General features: G+C 34.6%; 1 protein-coding gene across 1 annotated transcript in view; it reads left to right on the forward strand.

The window, feature by feature from the left end:
* SLC9A9 (solute carrier family 9 member A9) overlaps positions 1-19,283 on the forward strand; it is a 232,268-nt gene that overhangs the window by 5,399 nt on the left and 207,586 nt on the right. Inside the window, exons 3-5 of the mRNA XM_034439299.3 lie at positions 3,756-3,958; positions 9,650-9,727; positions 10,832-10,908. Of these exons, the coding sequence (XP_034295190.1) occupies positions 3,756-3,958; positions 9,650-9,727; positions 10,832-10,908 (358 nt within the window). The remainder of the gene's footprint in view (positions 1-3,755; positions 3,959-9,649; positions 9,728-10,831; positions 10,909-19,283) is intronic.

Genomic DNA, 19,283 nt, shown 5'->3' on the forward strand with positions numbered 1-19,283 from the left:
AATATGGCAAGAAATGTCATAAAATGAAGCAAAACTTATTTAACAAATGTCTGACTTAGTAACAGAAATGTTGGCCTCAGTCGTGGTCGTAAGTCAAGGACTATCTATATTTTGACAAAATGCATTATGTGCATTCAGGTATTTTGGTCAATAAACTAATTAAGTATGACATAAGAACCAGATCAATTGACTTGATCCAGAAACCATGATTGCAGTATACCAAACTTAGTAATGAGTAACAATAAAAAAGGTGGCATGTGAAGGGAAAAGTTAGGTCAGAGTTTCCAGGCATTCATGCTATACCAAGGGCTGAAACCTTTGGGGACAGAGTCACATCTGGCACTTTAAAAGTTCTCAGTGGGTGCACCCACAAAATGGCTGTCAATCGGTCACAAGCCAGTCATGTATTAAAATCAAATTAGCTTCACTGGTACTCAGAACTCAGAGGCATTCATGCAAACAAAGGTATGTTTTTAATTCAAACACAGTTTAGCAAAAAGCCTGATGGTATCAAAGGTGTCAAGGAATACAAAAGTATTAAAGAAATAATGTTGCCTCTATGTACAACAGTATGTGACTAAGTTCAGGCACTTGCTAAATCATTGTTTATTTAAATCTTAATGGGCATGTAATAACCCTAACTGTGTGTAATAGCAGACTTGTGCATGATGCTACAAAGGTCATAAATGTGGATGTTGATTGCAAAGTTACTTTTTTATCACCATCATATTTATGAGCTGTCACTGTTCAAGGTAGTTGCTAACTGGGGACTACCTGTATATATTAGTTCAAGTTGGCAACACTTCCACAAGTTGGAGGGATGCATTTGATATTACCAAGAGGGTGCTGATATAACAGGAAGTGCCAGAATTGATACCTAATTTTTTCTTAGATTTAAAAGTTGAGAATGCTTTCCTTCGTGCATTTTAAAATCATTCAAAATCTGGAAATGATGCACTGAAATTTCAGTGGCAAAATGTTTGAATATTTCCCATGGAATTAAGGGGATATTAAGGATAGAAATTGAAGCAGTTGCCTCAGAGAAATCTTCTACTTCCATCTGCATCCTGACTTTAAAGACAAAAAACATCTCACTGAAAATTTTGTCACTTAATTTCAAGAATCCTCCAACCCTGCATAATGGATTACCACCATGAAACTGAAATGTAACCATGATGTAAAACACTTAGGAATATATTCATATTGGAGTATTTTATGAGTCCTGTTAATGAATTTAGTGCAAATAAATTCATTAAGAGTTGATATTAAATAATTGTTTGCCATTTGCATTAGTTATTTCACAATTGTCCTTCTTGAATCATCTTTTAACAAAGGGTTATTTTTTATGAAGGATATCCTTTTTTATTTCTTGTACCTTGCTTTTTAAAAATAAATATTTTAAGAAGAAATATATATTTAGGCCTGAACATTTTCCTATTTCTTTCCAAATAATACAATATCGAGTTACAGACTGTTATATCCCCATTCCTGTCTCTCTGAAATATTCATGAATGGATTGGGTTTTTTTCCACAATAATGCAAGGTATGGTAAGAAACCATTAACATTCTTATTTTCAATTTTACAAGGAAGAGTCATCTTATTCATTCCTGGAGCCCAGGAATTTATACATATCACAAAGCATATATCATGAAACAAAATATCACTCTTTATCCCTGTTTCTGAAGAATTTACAAGATTAATAGGAAAATATAAAATGGCATATTTAATCTAATCCTATAGTATCCGTGGGGATAAAGTGGTAGTGCAGGAATCGCTGGTCTTCAGTAAAACTTCAAATGTCAGTGTGTTTATTTTTATAAACAGAACTTTACACTGGAACTGAAGAATGTGGGAAACTATAGCAGTGGCCAATGGCATTATCCAAGAGATGACCAAATGGAAGGATAAGCTGTAGTTATTGCTAATTTGTGAAATGGCTTGAATGATTGCTAGAATGGGTACCACCAGACTATGGTTGGTATTGACTTATAGCAACCACATAGATAGCCTATACCCTGTTTAACATATAACCTTTCAGATATTGCCAAAGTACAATTCTGAGTATTCTCATAAATGGCTTTCTTACTGAGAGGAATTTGCATTTGATAAACTCTAGAAAATCATTTTGCCATCCCAGTTTTGCTGCTTCATGAATGATTTGGATTCAGGAATAGAGACTGGAGGCTGTCCGTAATATTTTTGATGAGGATAAACATCATATCGGGTGAATAATTATAAAAAAGAATGGGACAAAGTGTTATGCAGATAAGTGGAACTAGAATTGTATATTCTGGTCTGCATGAAAATATTTTAGCAGTAGCAGTAGCACTTAGTCTTATATACTCCTTCATAGTGCTTTACAGCACTCTCTAAGCAGTTTACATAGTCAGCATATTGCACTACTGCAGACCAATGGTGGGCTGCAGCCTATTTAACAACCGGTTCTGTGGAGCGTGTGCGTGCACGCCTAACAGGTTGTGTGCAGCATTCAAAATACAACAATTTGAAGTTCAGCTGCTTACCTTCTAAGGCAGCCCCAGTAAATAGAACAGCGGACGCTCGGAAATCAGCTGCTGCCTGAATTAGCTAAACCAGAAAGAAGGAAATATAGGACAGAATAGAGCAGGGATGGGTGGGCAGGGCCAGCTGATCGATGGAACTACCGGTTCTCCCGAATCAGTCCAAACCGGCAGCAGCCCACTACTGATGCAGACCTTTAATAGTTTTATACATATGATAATAATTTGAACTTTGAACCATAAAGGAAGAGATGTATTATTTTAAAAGTCCTAGTCTGTTACTGATCAACCAGAAAGAAAGTATGAAAAAGAAAATAACTTTTTCATTTAAAAATGAACTCCTTGTACTTGATCAAAGTCAGAATATATAAGTACACTTGGATATCACTGCCAACTGGACTGTGGGCTGTCTCCTCCTTGCTATCAAAATCTGAGTCTTGTTTGCAGAGATCTCAGGCAAATTGTTCTATCATAAGAATTGTAGACAATATAGCTAAAATTAGTAGAGCTTCTGTATTTATCCAAAGTTGTGCATTTTCATATTTTAAAAACAGCATAGATGGAATTCCATGTGGAATATTACATATTACACAATCAAAACTTTTAAGAACTGTTTAAGAATGTTTAATTCTGTAATTAAAGGACAACAGGCAACCTGATGACCTCAGTTTTTACTTTTTTTAAAAAAAAAAAGCCTTTTTCCAGCTTTGTACTATCATCTATAGCAGTGTTTCTCAACCTTGGAAGCTCCCAGATTCTGGGAGTTGAAGTCCACCCATCTTCAAGCTTCCAAGGTTGAGAAACACTGATCTATAGGGACTATAACTTCCAGAATTCTGTTTCTGGCCATACATAATTACATATATAATTGGGAAATTTGGTTTATAAAGTAAAATTTCTAAAGAAAAAGGCAAAAATGCAGTATTCAGGGGAAATGGCTTCATTATTCGGTATTTTTAACACAATTTACATGTGTCACAAAATGCTTTTTTGAAAAAGAGAGTGGGTATTTATTGATATTTTGCTTTGATATGCCATGATGCTGTACAAATAACTTGAAAGAAGTGTTTCAAACTAGGAGGGACAAATTAACTGCTACAAAGGTAAGTGCTTTGTAGAGTATTCCCTGAGAAGCTGCTTCTGAAGCTGCTTCTTCCTCATGCATGTGCATACATACCCATTTTGCTTTGAGGAATAACCTTTCATTTTCATGGACTGTCTCTTTGCCTCTCTAGGTCTCATCATGGGATTAATTTTACGGTATGCCACAGCTCCATCTGATTTTGAAACTGGAAATGTCTATGACTGTGATAAACTCAAGGCTGGCTTACCAACCCTACTTGTCAACATCACAAATCAAGTGTATGAATATCAGTACAGAAGGGAAATTAGCCAGCTTAATGTCAATGCACACCAAGGGAATGTAATGCTGCAAAAGGTAAGATAATGACTTCTCGGTGTAGATGATCTTACATTATTGTTTTTTCTGATTGATTATAATGCTCCTAAGAAGCGAATCAGAGTGATTTAAATGTGCAGGCCAAGAAGTTTATTTCCCAAATTAATTGTCTGTTTTTAATAAGAAAATAAACATATCTATTTCACCCTTTCTGCTTTCACATTTCGAAGGCTGTGGTGAGTATAAGAAGACATGTATAAGAGTACATGGAAGTGATGTCATGCAAAAAATGAGAAAGACGCTATCAATCTCTGTAACTTGCTGTTGATCAGTCTTCCTAGTTTAAGTTCCACCATTCACTCTGTTCAGGAATCTGGGACACACCAAGACAAAAACTAACAAACATAAAACGATGTTGGTTCCTAACTTTAAACCACTCTGAGGCTTCTCTTTCTTTTGAATTGGTCAGTTATTTTCCCTGTTATGTCCTAAGTGACCTACTCCTCTAAACTCATTTTATAGAAGGCTAAAATATTTAGGAAACAATCTCTGAAATTTCATTGTTCTCTTTCTAAATAATATTTTTTTCTTTCTGTCTTTTTAATAAAGGAAATACCAATAAGTAAATAAAATAGCAAACCAACTACAGAAAGTAGACTACAATAAATTAATTTTATTAATTTATAAAATTAATAAAAATCAGAAAAATAATTTTCTGATTTTGAGAATTTGAACATTTGGCTTCTTAAAAGTGTGCCACTTTTCTTTCTGCTAGGGCTTCTTCAGCAAGCTGTGTTTGAAGCTATGAGCACCTTACAATTTTTGCATAAAAGACATATTATTCTCCCCCATTTTAGAAAAGAAAGGTGAATAAAATGCTTTTCTTGGTTTAACTTTCAGGTTAAATTATCATTTGAATTTGTTAGTACAAAAATCCTTAAATTTTAAAAGTACTTTTTCCTAATTTTCTCTCATAAAGATGTCAATGCAGCAAAATGTACTTTTGCTGTTAATGGCCAGCTAGTTGATTTCGGTTTAATAATCCAAAGTAAGCAGAATGCAGAACTTTTTTTAAAAAATGCTGAGTTTCCATTTCCTGTTTATCATTCAAGCTATCTGCTGGACAAAAGAAAAAAGGAAGTCATTTTCTAGTCCAGCTGTATTGTTACAGAACTAAATAATTCATCTAGGATCATAACCCCATAAAAGGAAGGCACTTTATGGGAACAAAAAACTACAGAACATTTAGCTAATGATATGTTCTTGCTTTTAAGGTTATTAAACTGGCAGAAACAAATAGAAGATACAGTTGAATTCAAATCCTTATAAAATGATATTTTATATAACGGACTTCTGTTTTAAATCGTAAAATGGTTATTAAAACAAGGTGCAAAAAATGCAGTCTGCAGGCATAAAAATGCTGAATACTGGTATGAGTTTATGGATTGCCCTGGCAAAGATGGTATCAAAATTATTAATGAATTCATTAAAGGTTTCCCGTTGTCACCATCGTTAAAAGTAAAACAGAATCAATCTATAGATTTAAATTTTCCCAATGAAATTTTAATAATGTCTGGTAATTTATGCTCCTGGAAACAAGATGTCTTTTAAAAGAAGTATGGTCTAATAGTTTGCCATTAATTAATTTAAATCCAATGATTTTATTAGATATATTCAGAGTATATTTGAAGTTACTGTAGAAGGAATCTATATTTTTCGATAAAATCCATAAAACTTCCTGTGCAATCTGACGTCTTGTTTCTGTGCTCTAAAATTTAACTGATTATCTGATTATTACATCTCCCATATGTTTTTTGGATTTGGCTCTCTTGCATAAAATTTTATTAGATTAAAACTGCTAATTTTTTTTATCATGCAAGAACAAAGCTGCTGAAAAGGTGGATTCAGGGGACCACCAAAAGATTATTCATTTTAAAGCTAGCTTCATGTCCTGCAAAGCTGGAAGCAGTTGAAAGTAGAGACAATTTATACCCAGCTGAACTGCAACATGTATGACTGAAAACTAATGCAATTGTCCTTTCGTTACACTGAAATTCAAAAACTTCCCAGCTGTGGGAATTCTTGCATCATTCCCCCTCTGTCTCTGGGCCCCACCCAAGTTCCCTCTTCTCCCGATAAAGTAGTTTTTGTCAGCCTTGTTATGTTTAAGACATGTGGACTTCAAATCCCAGAATTCCTCAGCCAGCATATTAAATTTGCCAAGGTTGAGAAACAGGGCCATAGAGGATCTTATTTCACAGCTCTTTGAAATACAGCAAACAGCATAGCTCATCTCCTTCCCCAACTACTGCTCAATACAGTTTTTGAGAAATCACTCAAGCAAATGCAAAAAGCATGAGATTAAAAATATTAAAATCACAAGGGACAAGGAGGCAAAGATTTACAACATCTCAGCATTCTTTCTAAAATTAAGATTGCATATCTTTTGAGACTCAAATTTTAGTCAACTGTATACCATTGATTAAACAAGTTACACTAATTTTATCACTTTTATTTGAAAATCTATGTGACTTTTTAAATTCTTCATATTTTCCTCCCTTTTTTCCCAAATAAATTTTGTGTATGTCCATCTGGACATTATGCTGCTTATTTTAAAAATGAAGTATATGAACATTCCATGCAGAAAACTTCACAGTTGCTCTACAATCCCTTGTGTTCTTTAAAATTTCATAAGATTACATTTTGTGTTTCTGGGATTGAGAAAACAAAAAAAGCCTTAAAACACTTCTCATTCTTTCAATAGTAAGCATGAAGGGAAGTGAAAGTAAGTGAAAGGTCCTTAGAGGCAAAGTGGTACCATTGCCATAGTACCAAGCATTTCCTGTGGGTCCAGGTGGGAATAGAAAGCATAACAAAATATTTTATGTTGGTGCTATTGAGTAGAAACACTCTTACTGAAATTTCAACTAATCTTTCTGTTAAATAAAATTGATTTACAATAATAATAAACCTTCAAAAAGCAGTTATTAATTTGTCCTAAATCGTATTAGGGAAGGGCCAGCCAAAAGATTAGTTGCTATAAATTATGGTTATTACTGAACATTTTTAATGTTAGGCAATTGTTTGTATTTTTTCTGAGTTGAAAATTGGATGGATTGAGTCTAATGAGATGATTAGAGCTAATCCCTTTGCATATTACTGAGAAGTTTTTGACTTTGTGGTTCTCAAAGATTCGACTGATACTTTTTGATGCATGTGGACTGGCTGGAAATTTCTTACTGGCAGTGGTGAGTTGCTCCCAGTGTGGCCCAGTAACGGTGATGATGTGACATCACCGAACCGGTTCTCTGTGACTGGGAGCTGGGCTCTCACGCCCACACCCGCTTTATTCCTACCTTTATTTCTTGGTTTTTAACCCAGCTGATAGGCCCGGCAGAGGGGATTGCCACACCTCAGCTGGCCAGAAACCTAACACACTTGTGCGGAGCGCAAGTTTGGCGCACGTGTGAATGAAGAGAAAATGCGCACAGCAATTGCGTGCAAAGCACGTGCACAAAGAGAACAGGTAGTAACACCGGTTGCAACCCACCACTGCTTACTGGCCTGTCTTTTTAAACTTAGAAATCTGTGGATAGGTTTCAGGGAGTCCATGAACATGGATAGCAGAAAAGTTACAGATTTATTTTCACTACTTTGTTTAGGTGTTTACACACACATTTTTCTGAAAAGGAATTCACAATTTTTAACAGATTCTCAAAAGGGTTCATGTCACACAAAAATTAAATAACTCCTTTTGTAAAGACTCCCCTCCTCTGGAGCAGTTTGGTCCCCAAAGCAAGATTGACTCCCACTTCCACCCTTCTGGAAGCTCATAAAAAAAACTTCCTGAGCATTTCAGAAAGTTTGATTTAGTATAAAATTATTTGTTCATTTTTTTTAATTATCATGTACATTATTGTATTGTGGTATTGTTTTTATTGTTAATTTGTATTTTGTACATCAACGAGAATTTATTTTGGACTGCGGCAATAAATACTTTTCAAATAAGTAAAGAGGTTAAGATGTTTTCTTTCCACCATTTTGATGTTGCCATGACTCTCCATGCTCTACCATCTGAAACACACACACACACACACACACACCCAACCAGCTGGAAATTTTCCCTTCAAATGTCTTCCCTTGGGATTTAATTGCTACTGCTTTGAAATAAATTTCAAAAGATTTTTTTCTTTCATCACATTGAATAAGAACTGGTGGAATAAAAACAAGAGATGGTCCTAATATTGCAAACAATGGAGCAAACAATTTAAGCTGTAAATTCTGAGATACAGGCAACATCTGCTCTCCAAAACCAGAAGCCACCCAAGCAGCTTGATGCCCAGAGTGCAGGAAAAGAAACTGCCCTAACAAAAGAGTGCAGAGATAAGGGGACTGGAGGCTAAAACATATGAAGAACGGTTGCAGGAACTGGGTATGTCTAGTTTGATGAAGAGAAGGACTAGGGGAGACATGATAGCAGTGTTCCAATATCTCAGGGGTTGCCACAAAGAAGAGGGAGTCAAACTATTCTCCAAAGCACTTGAGAGCAGAACAAGAAGCAATGGGTGGAAACTAATCAAGGAGAGAAGCAATTTAGAATAAGGAGAAATTTCCTGACAGTTAGAACAATTAATCAGTGGAACAACTTGTCTCCAGAAGTTGTAAATTCTCCAACACTGGAAGTTTTTAAGAAGAGATTAGATAAACATAAACATGGTGTAGGGTTTCCCGCCTAAGCAGGGGGTTGGACTAGAAGACCTCCAAGGTCCCTTCCAACTTTGTTATTCTAATCTAATCTATCACCCACACTGAAATAAGATTCAGCGATTACTCTAGCTGGGTTCTGTATCTGAATAGCTGAAGTAGCAACATTATATCCTTTGCCTTAAGTAGCAAAATATCTCAGGCTGGTTCCAACTGCCAGTTAATGGCAACCTGAAATATGTATTTCTGAAGAAGTTGCTGGGTAGAAATGGTTGGTACACTAATAGAGAAGGTACACTACCTTTCTCTCTTAACCCTTGTTTTTACATTGTTCTACTTTTTTGTAATGTTAATTCATTTTATATTTATTACTGCTATTGTGTGTTGTTTTGTGTGTCTTGATTTAAACTGCTCAGAGTTTCCAGAAACCACAAGATGAAGAGCAAATAAATTTAATAAACAAACTTCCAGAAATTTGACATAACCATTGCATAAAAATATAGACTTAGCTGCTTAAGTTTCAATGTTTAAACAGAAGTCCCAATATATTGACACTAAACAAATTTGTCTTAATCACCTTCAAGTGAGCCTTTGCAGAAAATAAATGTGGCAATATTTTTATTTTTACTTCTGAAATTCATTTGAATGACTTGCTATTTGCCAATTGCTAATTGCAGGTTCCAATCTGAGTTGATGACCACTTCAGATTGGATCCTGCAACATTATCCTGAGACATGTATATTTGTCTTCATTCACAATTTGCAATTTTATCATTTTATGTCTTATACATTTTTTCCTTATACATTTTTCATCTGTACTAAAAATGTATGAGGAACATCTTATACATTCTTTATATATATTTTCGTACAGGTGAGGTACCAGAAAGAAATGTTTTCTTAAATATTGTTCAGTGTTATTGATATATTTATATTGTAAAATGTTAATGTAAAGTGTGATACTATTCAAAGATCTAATACTTAGTGAATATTTTGTGTTTCTTTATCTGTTTCTTGTTCTTTCTGGCAGATGACCTTTGATCCTTCCATCTTCTTCAATGTTCTATTACCTCCCATTATTTTTCATGCAGGATACAGTTTAAAAAAGGTAAGTGATTTTTTTTAATAGTAGCAGGCAGTCTGCTCTTTATGACTGGGACCAAAATGTTTTAATTTGACCAACTGCAAATTACCAACTGCGAATTACCATTTTGATTCTTTTTATAATACAGTTAAATCATATAAACTTTTCCTGCAAATGCTTACATTCAGTCTGCAATATAAAAAAAAGTGGCAAATCTGTAGACCTAATCATAAAAAAATTAATTTGGTTCTATTTACGAGCTCAATCCTGGCTGCGTCCATTCACTGGATACTTTTAAAATTGCAATATTGCAATAGAGTATACAAAACACTTCAAGTCATTCTCTGTCTCACTCCGAATTTCTAAACTCAAATAAAAAGCAGTCTTCATTACTTAGAAAAGTGCTGATCTTTCAAATAATGCAACGAACAGTTAATCTTATGAAACAGAATGAAAGGTGTTTAAGTTTTGATGCAACATCAAATTCTACATCCTTCTTGATATATTGACACTATATAACCTGACCATTGTTTAATAAACATTCTGATATCAACTCTTCTTGCTATCACTTTGAGAATAAGTCAGTCTTCAAATTAAGGTAATAGTCCAGATAAAGTCTTTTCAACAATATTGCTTCTAAAGAAGGTTATATTTAAGTGGCTTATCACAAAATTAGACTGGAAGAAATTTGTTTTATTGCCCAGACTATTAAATATGTATTGGAGAAGATATTTCTTACTTGCTGGAATGTAAGCATTCACAACTGTAATTAAATTTAAAAAATGGTTGAAACCAGTAAATTTGGTGTAGAATTTGATGAAAGCATGCAATTACAGTTTGGTCTAGCAGTTAAGGCACGAGGCTAGAAAGCAGGAGGTGACTTCAAGTCCTGCCTTAGCCATGAAAGCCAATTAGGTGTCCTTAGGACAATCACTCTTTCTCAGCCCGACTCACCTCACAGGGTTGTTGTTGTGGGGAAAATAGGAGGAGGAATGTGTGTCGGATATGGCTGCTGCCTTGGTTATTTATAAAAATAATAGATGTGGGATATAAATAAAAAAATAACCTACTAAAATATATAGCATTCACAAAATTATCTTTATCTTTTCTTTTTCTTTTGTTTCCTAGAGACACTTTTTTCGCAATTTAGGATCCATTTTAGCATATGCTTTTTTGGGAACAGCCATCTCTTGTATTGTAATAGGGTAAGTAAATCCATTTTCCATTGTGTGGCATAATGTCAAACTGGAGAAAATATGTTTGTGGAATTCTATATTTCAGTTATACTTTTTAAAAATTGCAAGTAGTCCTCGTTTAGGTACTATAATTGGGACCAACAATTCCATTACTAAATGCTGTGGTCACTAAGCAGGAAATCATATGATCACAAGGAACTTACATTACTACCTATTCAGTCATTAAATGAAACACTGCATTAAGCAAGACACGTGACTATAACTTGCAGTTTCACTTGTTTGTTCTCTATTAACTCTGCTTGTTGGAAGCCAGTTGTAAAACACACAAAAAACACTGGATATGTCTAATCTTATGAAAAGAAGGACTAGGCACTGCATAATAGCAGTGTTCTGATATCTCAGGGGTTACCACAAAGAAGAGGGAGCCAAACTATTCTCCAAAGCACTTGAGGGTAGAACAAGAAGCAATGGGTGGAAACTAATCAAGGAGAGAAGCAATTTAGAATAAGGAGAAATTTCCTGACAGTTAGAACAATTAATCACTGGAACAACTTGCCTCCAGAAGTTGTAAATGCTCCAACACTGGAAGTTTTTAAGAAGATATTAGATAAACATAAACATGGTGTAGGGTTTCCCGGCTAAGCAGGTGGTTGGACTAGAAGACCTCCAATGTCCCTTCCAACTCTGTTATTCTATCTACTCTACTCTACTCTACTCTACTCTACTCTACTCTACTCTACTCTACTCTACTCTACTCTATTCTAACACAAGTAGCAATCGTATGACTGTGGGACACCACAATGGAAGTAAATGCGAAGATTTATGCTTGTGAATCAACCCGAATCATCTCTAGATAAGATGGAAGGCACACAAATCTAATAAATAAATAAAATATGCATCATTTATTTCATTACATAAATTGCAGTAAATCTGAATTTTTACACCATTGTAACTTTAAAAAGTCATTAAGTGAAACTGCTAGTAAGCAAGAACTACCTATATAAACTCTCCCTCCAGTGGTATTGTTACTAAAATCCTCTGGTTTACTTGAATATAGTTTTATGTATACATGTTTAATCAAGGCATACTTATTTATAGGCATTGCAGTTTGAATATTGGGTAAAATAATTATTTTTATACACAAACAACAGTTTCTAGCTAGATTATATTTCAGAATTTGAAACCCATTAGAATGCCCTTTTTCTTTTTCTTTTAAAAAGAAGTTCAAAAATTGGGTTTTTTTTAATTCAGGTCAGTCCTTATTCAATTCAATCCTCCCTTCTCTAGTTTCCTCCATTGTAGTTAACTCTAATTTCCTCCAACTGTTGTTAACTGATACCTCAATATTCTATTGTACTAAGAGATCTAGGTTAATCTATGGCAACAACAAAAAATGGGTATCTGGTAGCACCTTTTCCAGTGAACACATTTTATTAAAACGCATTTTGGAGGATGGAGCTCAATTCATCAGGTGAATAGAGTAACTAGGTTGATGTAGGAATTAAAGTGGAGTGAGGTGGAATGAGAAAAGACAGAGGAAGATAGGTTGGTTATATGGATAAGATTATGTGTAAAATAGATTCTAAGTACCCTAACATTAAAATTGCAATATATTAAAAACTCACTGTATTTATTGAGATCATTTGAGAGATCTCCAGGAAAACACATAAAGTATGGTGTAAACTCAAAAGATCTCAACAAAGACAAAGCAAACTACCTGGATTTTTAAGAATTGATAGATACCTTTTTAACAAAGAACAGAATATCAGAGTTGGAAGGGACTTTGGAGGTCTTCTAGTCCAATCCCCTGCTTAAGCAGGAAACCCTACACAATTTCAGACAAATGGTATCCAATCTTTTCTTAAAAACTTCCAGTGTTGGTGCATTTACAACTTCTGGAGGCAAGTTGTTCAACTGTTTACCTTATTAATGCCATTTGCCACCTGCATATAATGTATTTAAAATGAGAAAAACTCTTCTCATACATTAGAGACCAAAAATATATGCCACAGGAGACAGTAATAAAGCAGTTTCTTTTTTATGTATCTATTTCATTTTAATAAAATTAGAGCTCAGAGGAACCTACTCCCAAAATGTGGAGGGAATCTTTTGGTCCCAAAATATTTTTCCTCATTCAGATTGTATGCAGGGCTCTTTCCTATTGGGTTCCAGCATAAGCAAGGTTGTCTCTAAGATTTTAGCGGGACCACAATGAATAGGAGAATATGTTTTTCAAAATTTCTAGGATAGTTGGTCTTTTGAAAAAAATTAGTAATGGTGGTTGCTGCTGCTGCTGTATTAGCTGTTTTCAGTGGTGAGGACTTTTTAGAGTTTCTGAACAGCTCTAAAGATATGGCTCTGTTAATGTGCCTGGGGATCTCATTATGAGAAGGAAGGAATATAATGTTTTTTGCCTCATTGACTTACTTATAAAGTAATAAAGGTGGACCAGGTTCAAACTTCAGAATGATAGGAAATCATACTACTAATTACTATATTGACAATAGTGTCACTGAAATTTGCTACACGCTTTAAAGCAGGGGTCTCCAACCTTGGTGACTTTAAGACTTGTGGACTTCAACTCCCAGAATTCTTGCTTTAAAGGGAGGTTCAACGGTCATGTGTTGGAATATTGCATTCAGTTTTGGTTGCCACGATGTAAAAAAGATGTTGAGACTCTAGAAAGAGTGCAGAGAAGAGCAATAAAGATGATTAGGGGACTGGAGGCTAAAACATATGAAGAACGGTTGCAGGAACTGGGTATGTCTAGTTTGATGAAGAGAAGGACTAGGGGAGACATGATAGCAGTGTTCCAATATCTCAGGGGTTGCCACAAAGAAGAAGGAGTCAAACTATTCTTCAAAGCACTTAAGGGTAGAACAAGAAGCAAGGGGGGGAAACTAATCAAGGAGAGAAGCAATTTAACGAGAAATTTCCTGACAGCTAGAACAATTAATCAGTGGAACAACTTGCCTGCAGAAGTTGTGAATGCCCCAATACTGGAAATTTTTAAGAAGATGTTGGATAACCATTTGTCTGAAGTGGTGTAGGGTTTCCTGCCTAAGCAGGGGGTTGGACTAGAAGACCTCCAATAACTCTGTTATTCTATTCTATTCTATTCTATTCTATTCTATTCTATTCTATTCTATTCTATTCTATTCTTTATTTTATATAGTCTACAGTATTAGCAAAGAATGAGAGGATATATCCAGGGAAAGTACTGTGTGATATGTTTGTATTAGATGGGAAAGCACAGAACACTTACAGAAGCTTTGAAGAATAGCTATCTGGAGTGACATATTCCTATAATATTTTCAAATGGTAAAATGAGAGACGATGTATTTTGGCACTGTAGAAGTTGAAGAAATTCTCAGCTTTTTTAAGAAGAAAAATGAAGAACTTGTTTTCATAGCTAATAAAAGCCATATGTTTATCACCCACAGTACCTTTTGTATGTGATGTTATATGATAGGATGCCATCTGTTTGAAAAGAATTACTATAACAGCAAAGGGAGACATCTCTGTTTTGTACAAATATTGTAAAATAATGTAAGGAAGGAAGAATTCCCTTCACTCACTGATATTTTGCCCCGAAAGTGAAAGTGAAAAAAATAGATATAATCCTAAATATGAACCTATCTATTTTTTTCCAGCTGCTTCCAGCCCTTTCATACGTCAGTAAATTCTGAGAAAATGTATAGTTGTTCATTTAACAACAAATGACTGCAGCTACTTTCAGCTACTTAATTATACTTGAGATTCTTAAAAATTTTCAAAATCTTAGAACTGTCCTTTAGTTTTCATTTTTGCATCTACTAGTTACCTCTGATTAGCCAGATCCTTATGATTCTCAGCTCCAGGTTTCAATTGACTGGTGTCTGGAGATCTTGAAAAATAGCATAATTTGGACAAAATAGCAAATGAGAGAGATTAACAGTAACAGAGTTGGAAGGGGCCTTGGAGGTCATCTAGTCCAACCTCCTGCTCACACAGAAGACCTATACTAGGGATTTGAACTCACTCACATCTTAGCCACTGAGCCACCTACAGAGATTAAAAAGAAAAAACAAAATATGAAGATGGAAAACGTTTTATCCTCTTCTCCCAAACCTTGATCCCAATTAATGGGCTCAGTAGTGCTATTTGAAAACTTCATATTCATTATGTGTTTAACTTTGGCCCTAAGTAAGTCCGAACTAAATTGTATTATTGAAATTCTAAATGAGTATTTGTAGTTGATAACCAGACATGGCTCTATAGAAAAGTATATATGTAGTTCAGAGTTGAATTGTGAAGTTTGTTTGCTTGCACAGTTTTATTACTTTATTACCTGGGTACCATAATCATAAAATATAGTGTGGGATTTGTTCCCTGTTTATATACAGTAGCATATCCTGCCAGTGTTGGTGGGGGTTTGGTTTTCTCATTGGTAGTTCCTTGATTAGATTACTGTTTACTGCTTGCTTGATTGTTTGACTGGTGATAATCCCTGCTTATCTGGATGTTGGGTGTTGGAGAGGATGTGCTCTGGTCATTGTGTTTCCTTCTCAGCTTTTTCTATTGTCTCTTTTGAATGCTGTGTAAATATGGATTGTTTCTGTGTTTATTGATGGCTGATTTATCTGAATTCCAGGCTTCCAAGAATATTCTAGTGGTTTTGGATTCAGCTTGGTCTAGGATGTTTATGGTTTCCCAGTTGAAACTATAATTGAGTCTTTCCATGTGTTGTGAGTTATCATTGTCTTCAGACTGCTAGTTGGTGTTCATGGATGCACTCTGCTGGTCTTCTGCCTGTCTGTTCCTACATAGTGGCTGTTATAGTCCTTACACTGTATGTTGTAGATGACTCTGGTTTTGTTTTGTTTTTCTTAGACTAGGGTCTTTCGGTTTATCTGAGATATTTTTTCAGGGACTTAGTTGGGTTATGTGCTCTATGAGGTTTAATAGCCTTGGTTGTTTCTGAGATACTTTTGTCATATGGTAGTATTATCTTTTTCAAAGATTGTGTTAGTTGCTCTATAGTGGGATGTTAAATTGGTAATTAACATTTGGTTAGTATGGATTGTTTTTCTATAGATATATGTTTCTAATTTGCTGTCATTTCTTTGGCTGATGAGATTATTCAGGAACGGAAGAGTACTGTTTTCTCTTTTCCTTGTGAATTTTATTTCTTTGAAGAAGTTGTTGATAGTTTCATGTGCCTTCTCTAGTTTTTCTTTACTATTATGATGAAGGTGTCAATCGGGTGGGTTCTATTTATCTTTACTACCGGTTTGCAACGCGATCGCGCGTGTGCATGCATCACTCGTGCACGCGCAGATCGCTTCTGATGACATCAGGGTCAGTGGGTGGACCCTCCCGCTGGTTTTACTTCCAGTTCTATAGATCCATACTTTTGGTTGAATGTGTTGGAGTACTATAGTTTCTAGACACTGCATTACAGACTCAGCTATGGATTCTGAAGTGGTGAACTCCTTGGGTGTACCTTTAATTTGTTGGTATATTTTTCCATGACATTGAAAGTAGGCATGAGGAAGAGATTGATAATGTTCATGATTGTGGGTATTTTGATCTTAATGAATTTGTTTTGGTCTGGTGTGTCATGTAGTACTGCTGCCATGGATTCTTTCACTAGTTCTGGGTTGATGGATATAAAAAGTGCTGTGACATTAAGTTAAATCATAATTTCATATCCTATTTTTAGGTCTCATTTTCTGGAGCCACTGTGGTGTGGAGTTAATAAAATATTCATGCCCTCTGTAAAATCTTCAAACCTTTTTTGTAAGTTATTTGGTTATGTTGTATGTTGGGTCCCTGATAGTCATACATTTGGAGAAAGAGGTATGTTAAGCTTGTGTAATTTGGAGCATTCATAGAAGCATGGAAGGATGACTCCACTGCTTTTCATCTTTTCTTCTTTTGTGATTTGATATTTCTTGGTTAGGTAGCTGAGGTTACTCTTGATCAGGTTGTCTAGTATCTGTATAGGGATGGTGTTGGTAGGATATAGATTTCTTTGTCCTTTAATAATATTTTGGTTTTTTATATATATTGTGTGCTGTTCATGATATGTCTGTTTCAGCCTTTGTCTGTTGGTTTGGTATATAAAGTATACACTTTATTAGCACATATGGAAATCTGAAATGCATTAGGCTGACTTAACTGGAAATGACTGAGAAAGAAATATGTAAATATAAATTTCGGGTAGTTCCATACAAAGCTATATAATCTAGGACAGATGTGAATGAATACAGATTTTCCAGCTTTTTTTTTTTAAACAAACTTTGGAAGAACAGAATGATGGCCAGTTTAAACTGATTTATAAATCCCTTACCTCCAAGAAAATCTTTCAAAGCCAGTATTAAAGGTTTCTAATTAGATTTAATTGCCTTCCAATGACATAACTTTATAATAACTGCTTTATTTGCAATATATAAGCAGATAATATATTAAAAAATGTATTTTATAGTTAATCCTTTAATAAGCACCAAAAGGAATGCAACTTTCAATCCAGATAAATCAGCATCAACATATACCTCTACACTATTTTTTTCTATTCACATTTCTAATAAATTGTTTCTCTCCTATTTCTCTGTCATAAACTCTATTACTATTTCATTACAAAGGCAAGGAGAAGTTTCCATATAAGTAAGGAAATTCCCCAAATTTCCCCAAAGTGCAATGCCTGATTATATATTTGTCAAGTTAAAACTGCTTTCCCAGTTTAACTTGTTCTTTCTCCAAAAATATTCTTAGATCTGGTTTGTTACACTATGACATATGTCTTCTTGTGTTTTTCAATGTATGTTGGACAGTGACAGAGGGTAGATATCTAACTATGTGAGAAATGCTTGTTGTTTCAGGACATCTGGTATGGTTTTAGGTTAATATATCAACTGTATTTGTTTGATATATTAATAATTTTTATTATATTATTGGGCATTTTATGTTTTTGCTTGTGATCTACAGTATGAGATATTTGAAGTGGCAAAAAAAAGTATTGATTAAAAAAACCACCCTATATAATCATTATCCAGTACAAATAGTCCTCGACTTCTGACCACAACTGAACCCAAAATTTCTGTTCTTAAGTGAGACATTTGTAAAGTGAGTTTTGCCTCATTTTACAACCTTTCTTGCCACAGTTGTTAAGTAAATCACTGCAGTTGATAAGTTAGTAACCCAATTGTTAAGTGAATCTGGCCTCTCCATTGACTTTGCTTGTCAAAAAGCTGCAAAATGTGATCACATGACCCTTGCACACAGCAATGGTCATAAGTATGAACCAGTTGCCAAGCATCTGAATTTGGATCACATGCTACAAAGGTTGTAACTGTGAAAAATGGTCATAAGTCACTTTTTCAGTGCCATTGTAACTTTGATTGGTCACTAAATGAACTTTGTAAGTTGAGGACTACCTGCATTTCTGGAAAGAGAAAAAGTCAATCTGGGAAACCAGCAGTTCATTGTTCAATAAGTGTTTTAAAAGTTTTCCTCTTTTACTTTGAAGTTTTTTACTTCAAAAAATCCTTTCAAGTTAAAATGCAATTTCAGTTGGATTCTTGCTTCCATTCATCTTTGAAAATTCAGGTCATGTATAATACATTCAGAATTCTGTAAGACTTCTTAGTATGCACTAAGTATGCACTGCTAAGCATCCAGGATACAAGTTTCTAAAGTACTATAGTTGTTTTGCAACTGTTAGCCATTTACAGACATGTAAAATAGACATGCATATTGGCCCAAGTTCTCTTCTCTCTCTCTCTTTGCCTTGGCCCAAGAATATAAAATTGTGAAATATGAGAACTGTGGTTTTCAGCAATGTGTATTATATAAAGCCTTGTAATAAACTGGAAACCTCCCCTCTGTTGCTTTGTCCAAATGTTTTATTTTAGCTTAAAGCTTAAAAAAAAAATCTCTGTCATTTCTTTCTTTTTTTAATTATTATTTCTTTTGCCTTTGGAAATTCCCTTGCTTTTTTATCTTTGTCAAAATTTCAGATTCAATGTAGATCCAACTTTCATACTAAGTGCAAATTAAGGGAACACTTTCATGTACATTGTTACACAATTGGACAGTCTTGTATAGTCCAACTCACTACTGCAGAAAATGCAAAGCTAGAGCATGGGCTGTTCAATAATTGAACAGATGGCTGTTCAATTATTGATTTTTTGTATTGATGACAATTGGTATAGCCAAAGCCTGAAACAGTTATTGGCTTGTTGATTTAATGTAACATTTTTTGTTCTGCTTCCATGCTGTTCATAATCGCTAAACCATAATCGCCCACCATAATCGCTAAACCATTATTTATGGTTACCATTAAGATGAATCCAGCAAACTATGGTTTATTAAATATATCATGATTAAACACATCTCCAAGC

Source organism: Pantherophis guttatus, chromosome 6 (genome assembly GCF_059756535.1).
Source record: "Pantherophis guttatus breed Tessera chromosome 6, ASM5975653v1, whole genome shotgun sequence".
Taxonomy (NCBI): domain Eukaryota; kingdom Metazoa; phylum Chordata; class Lepidosauria; order Squamata; family Colubridae; genus Pantherophis; species Pantherophis guttatus.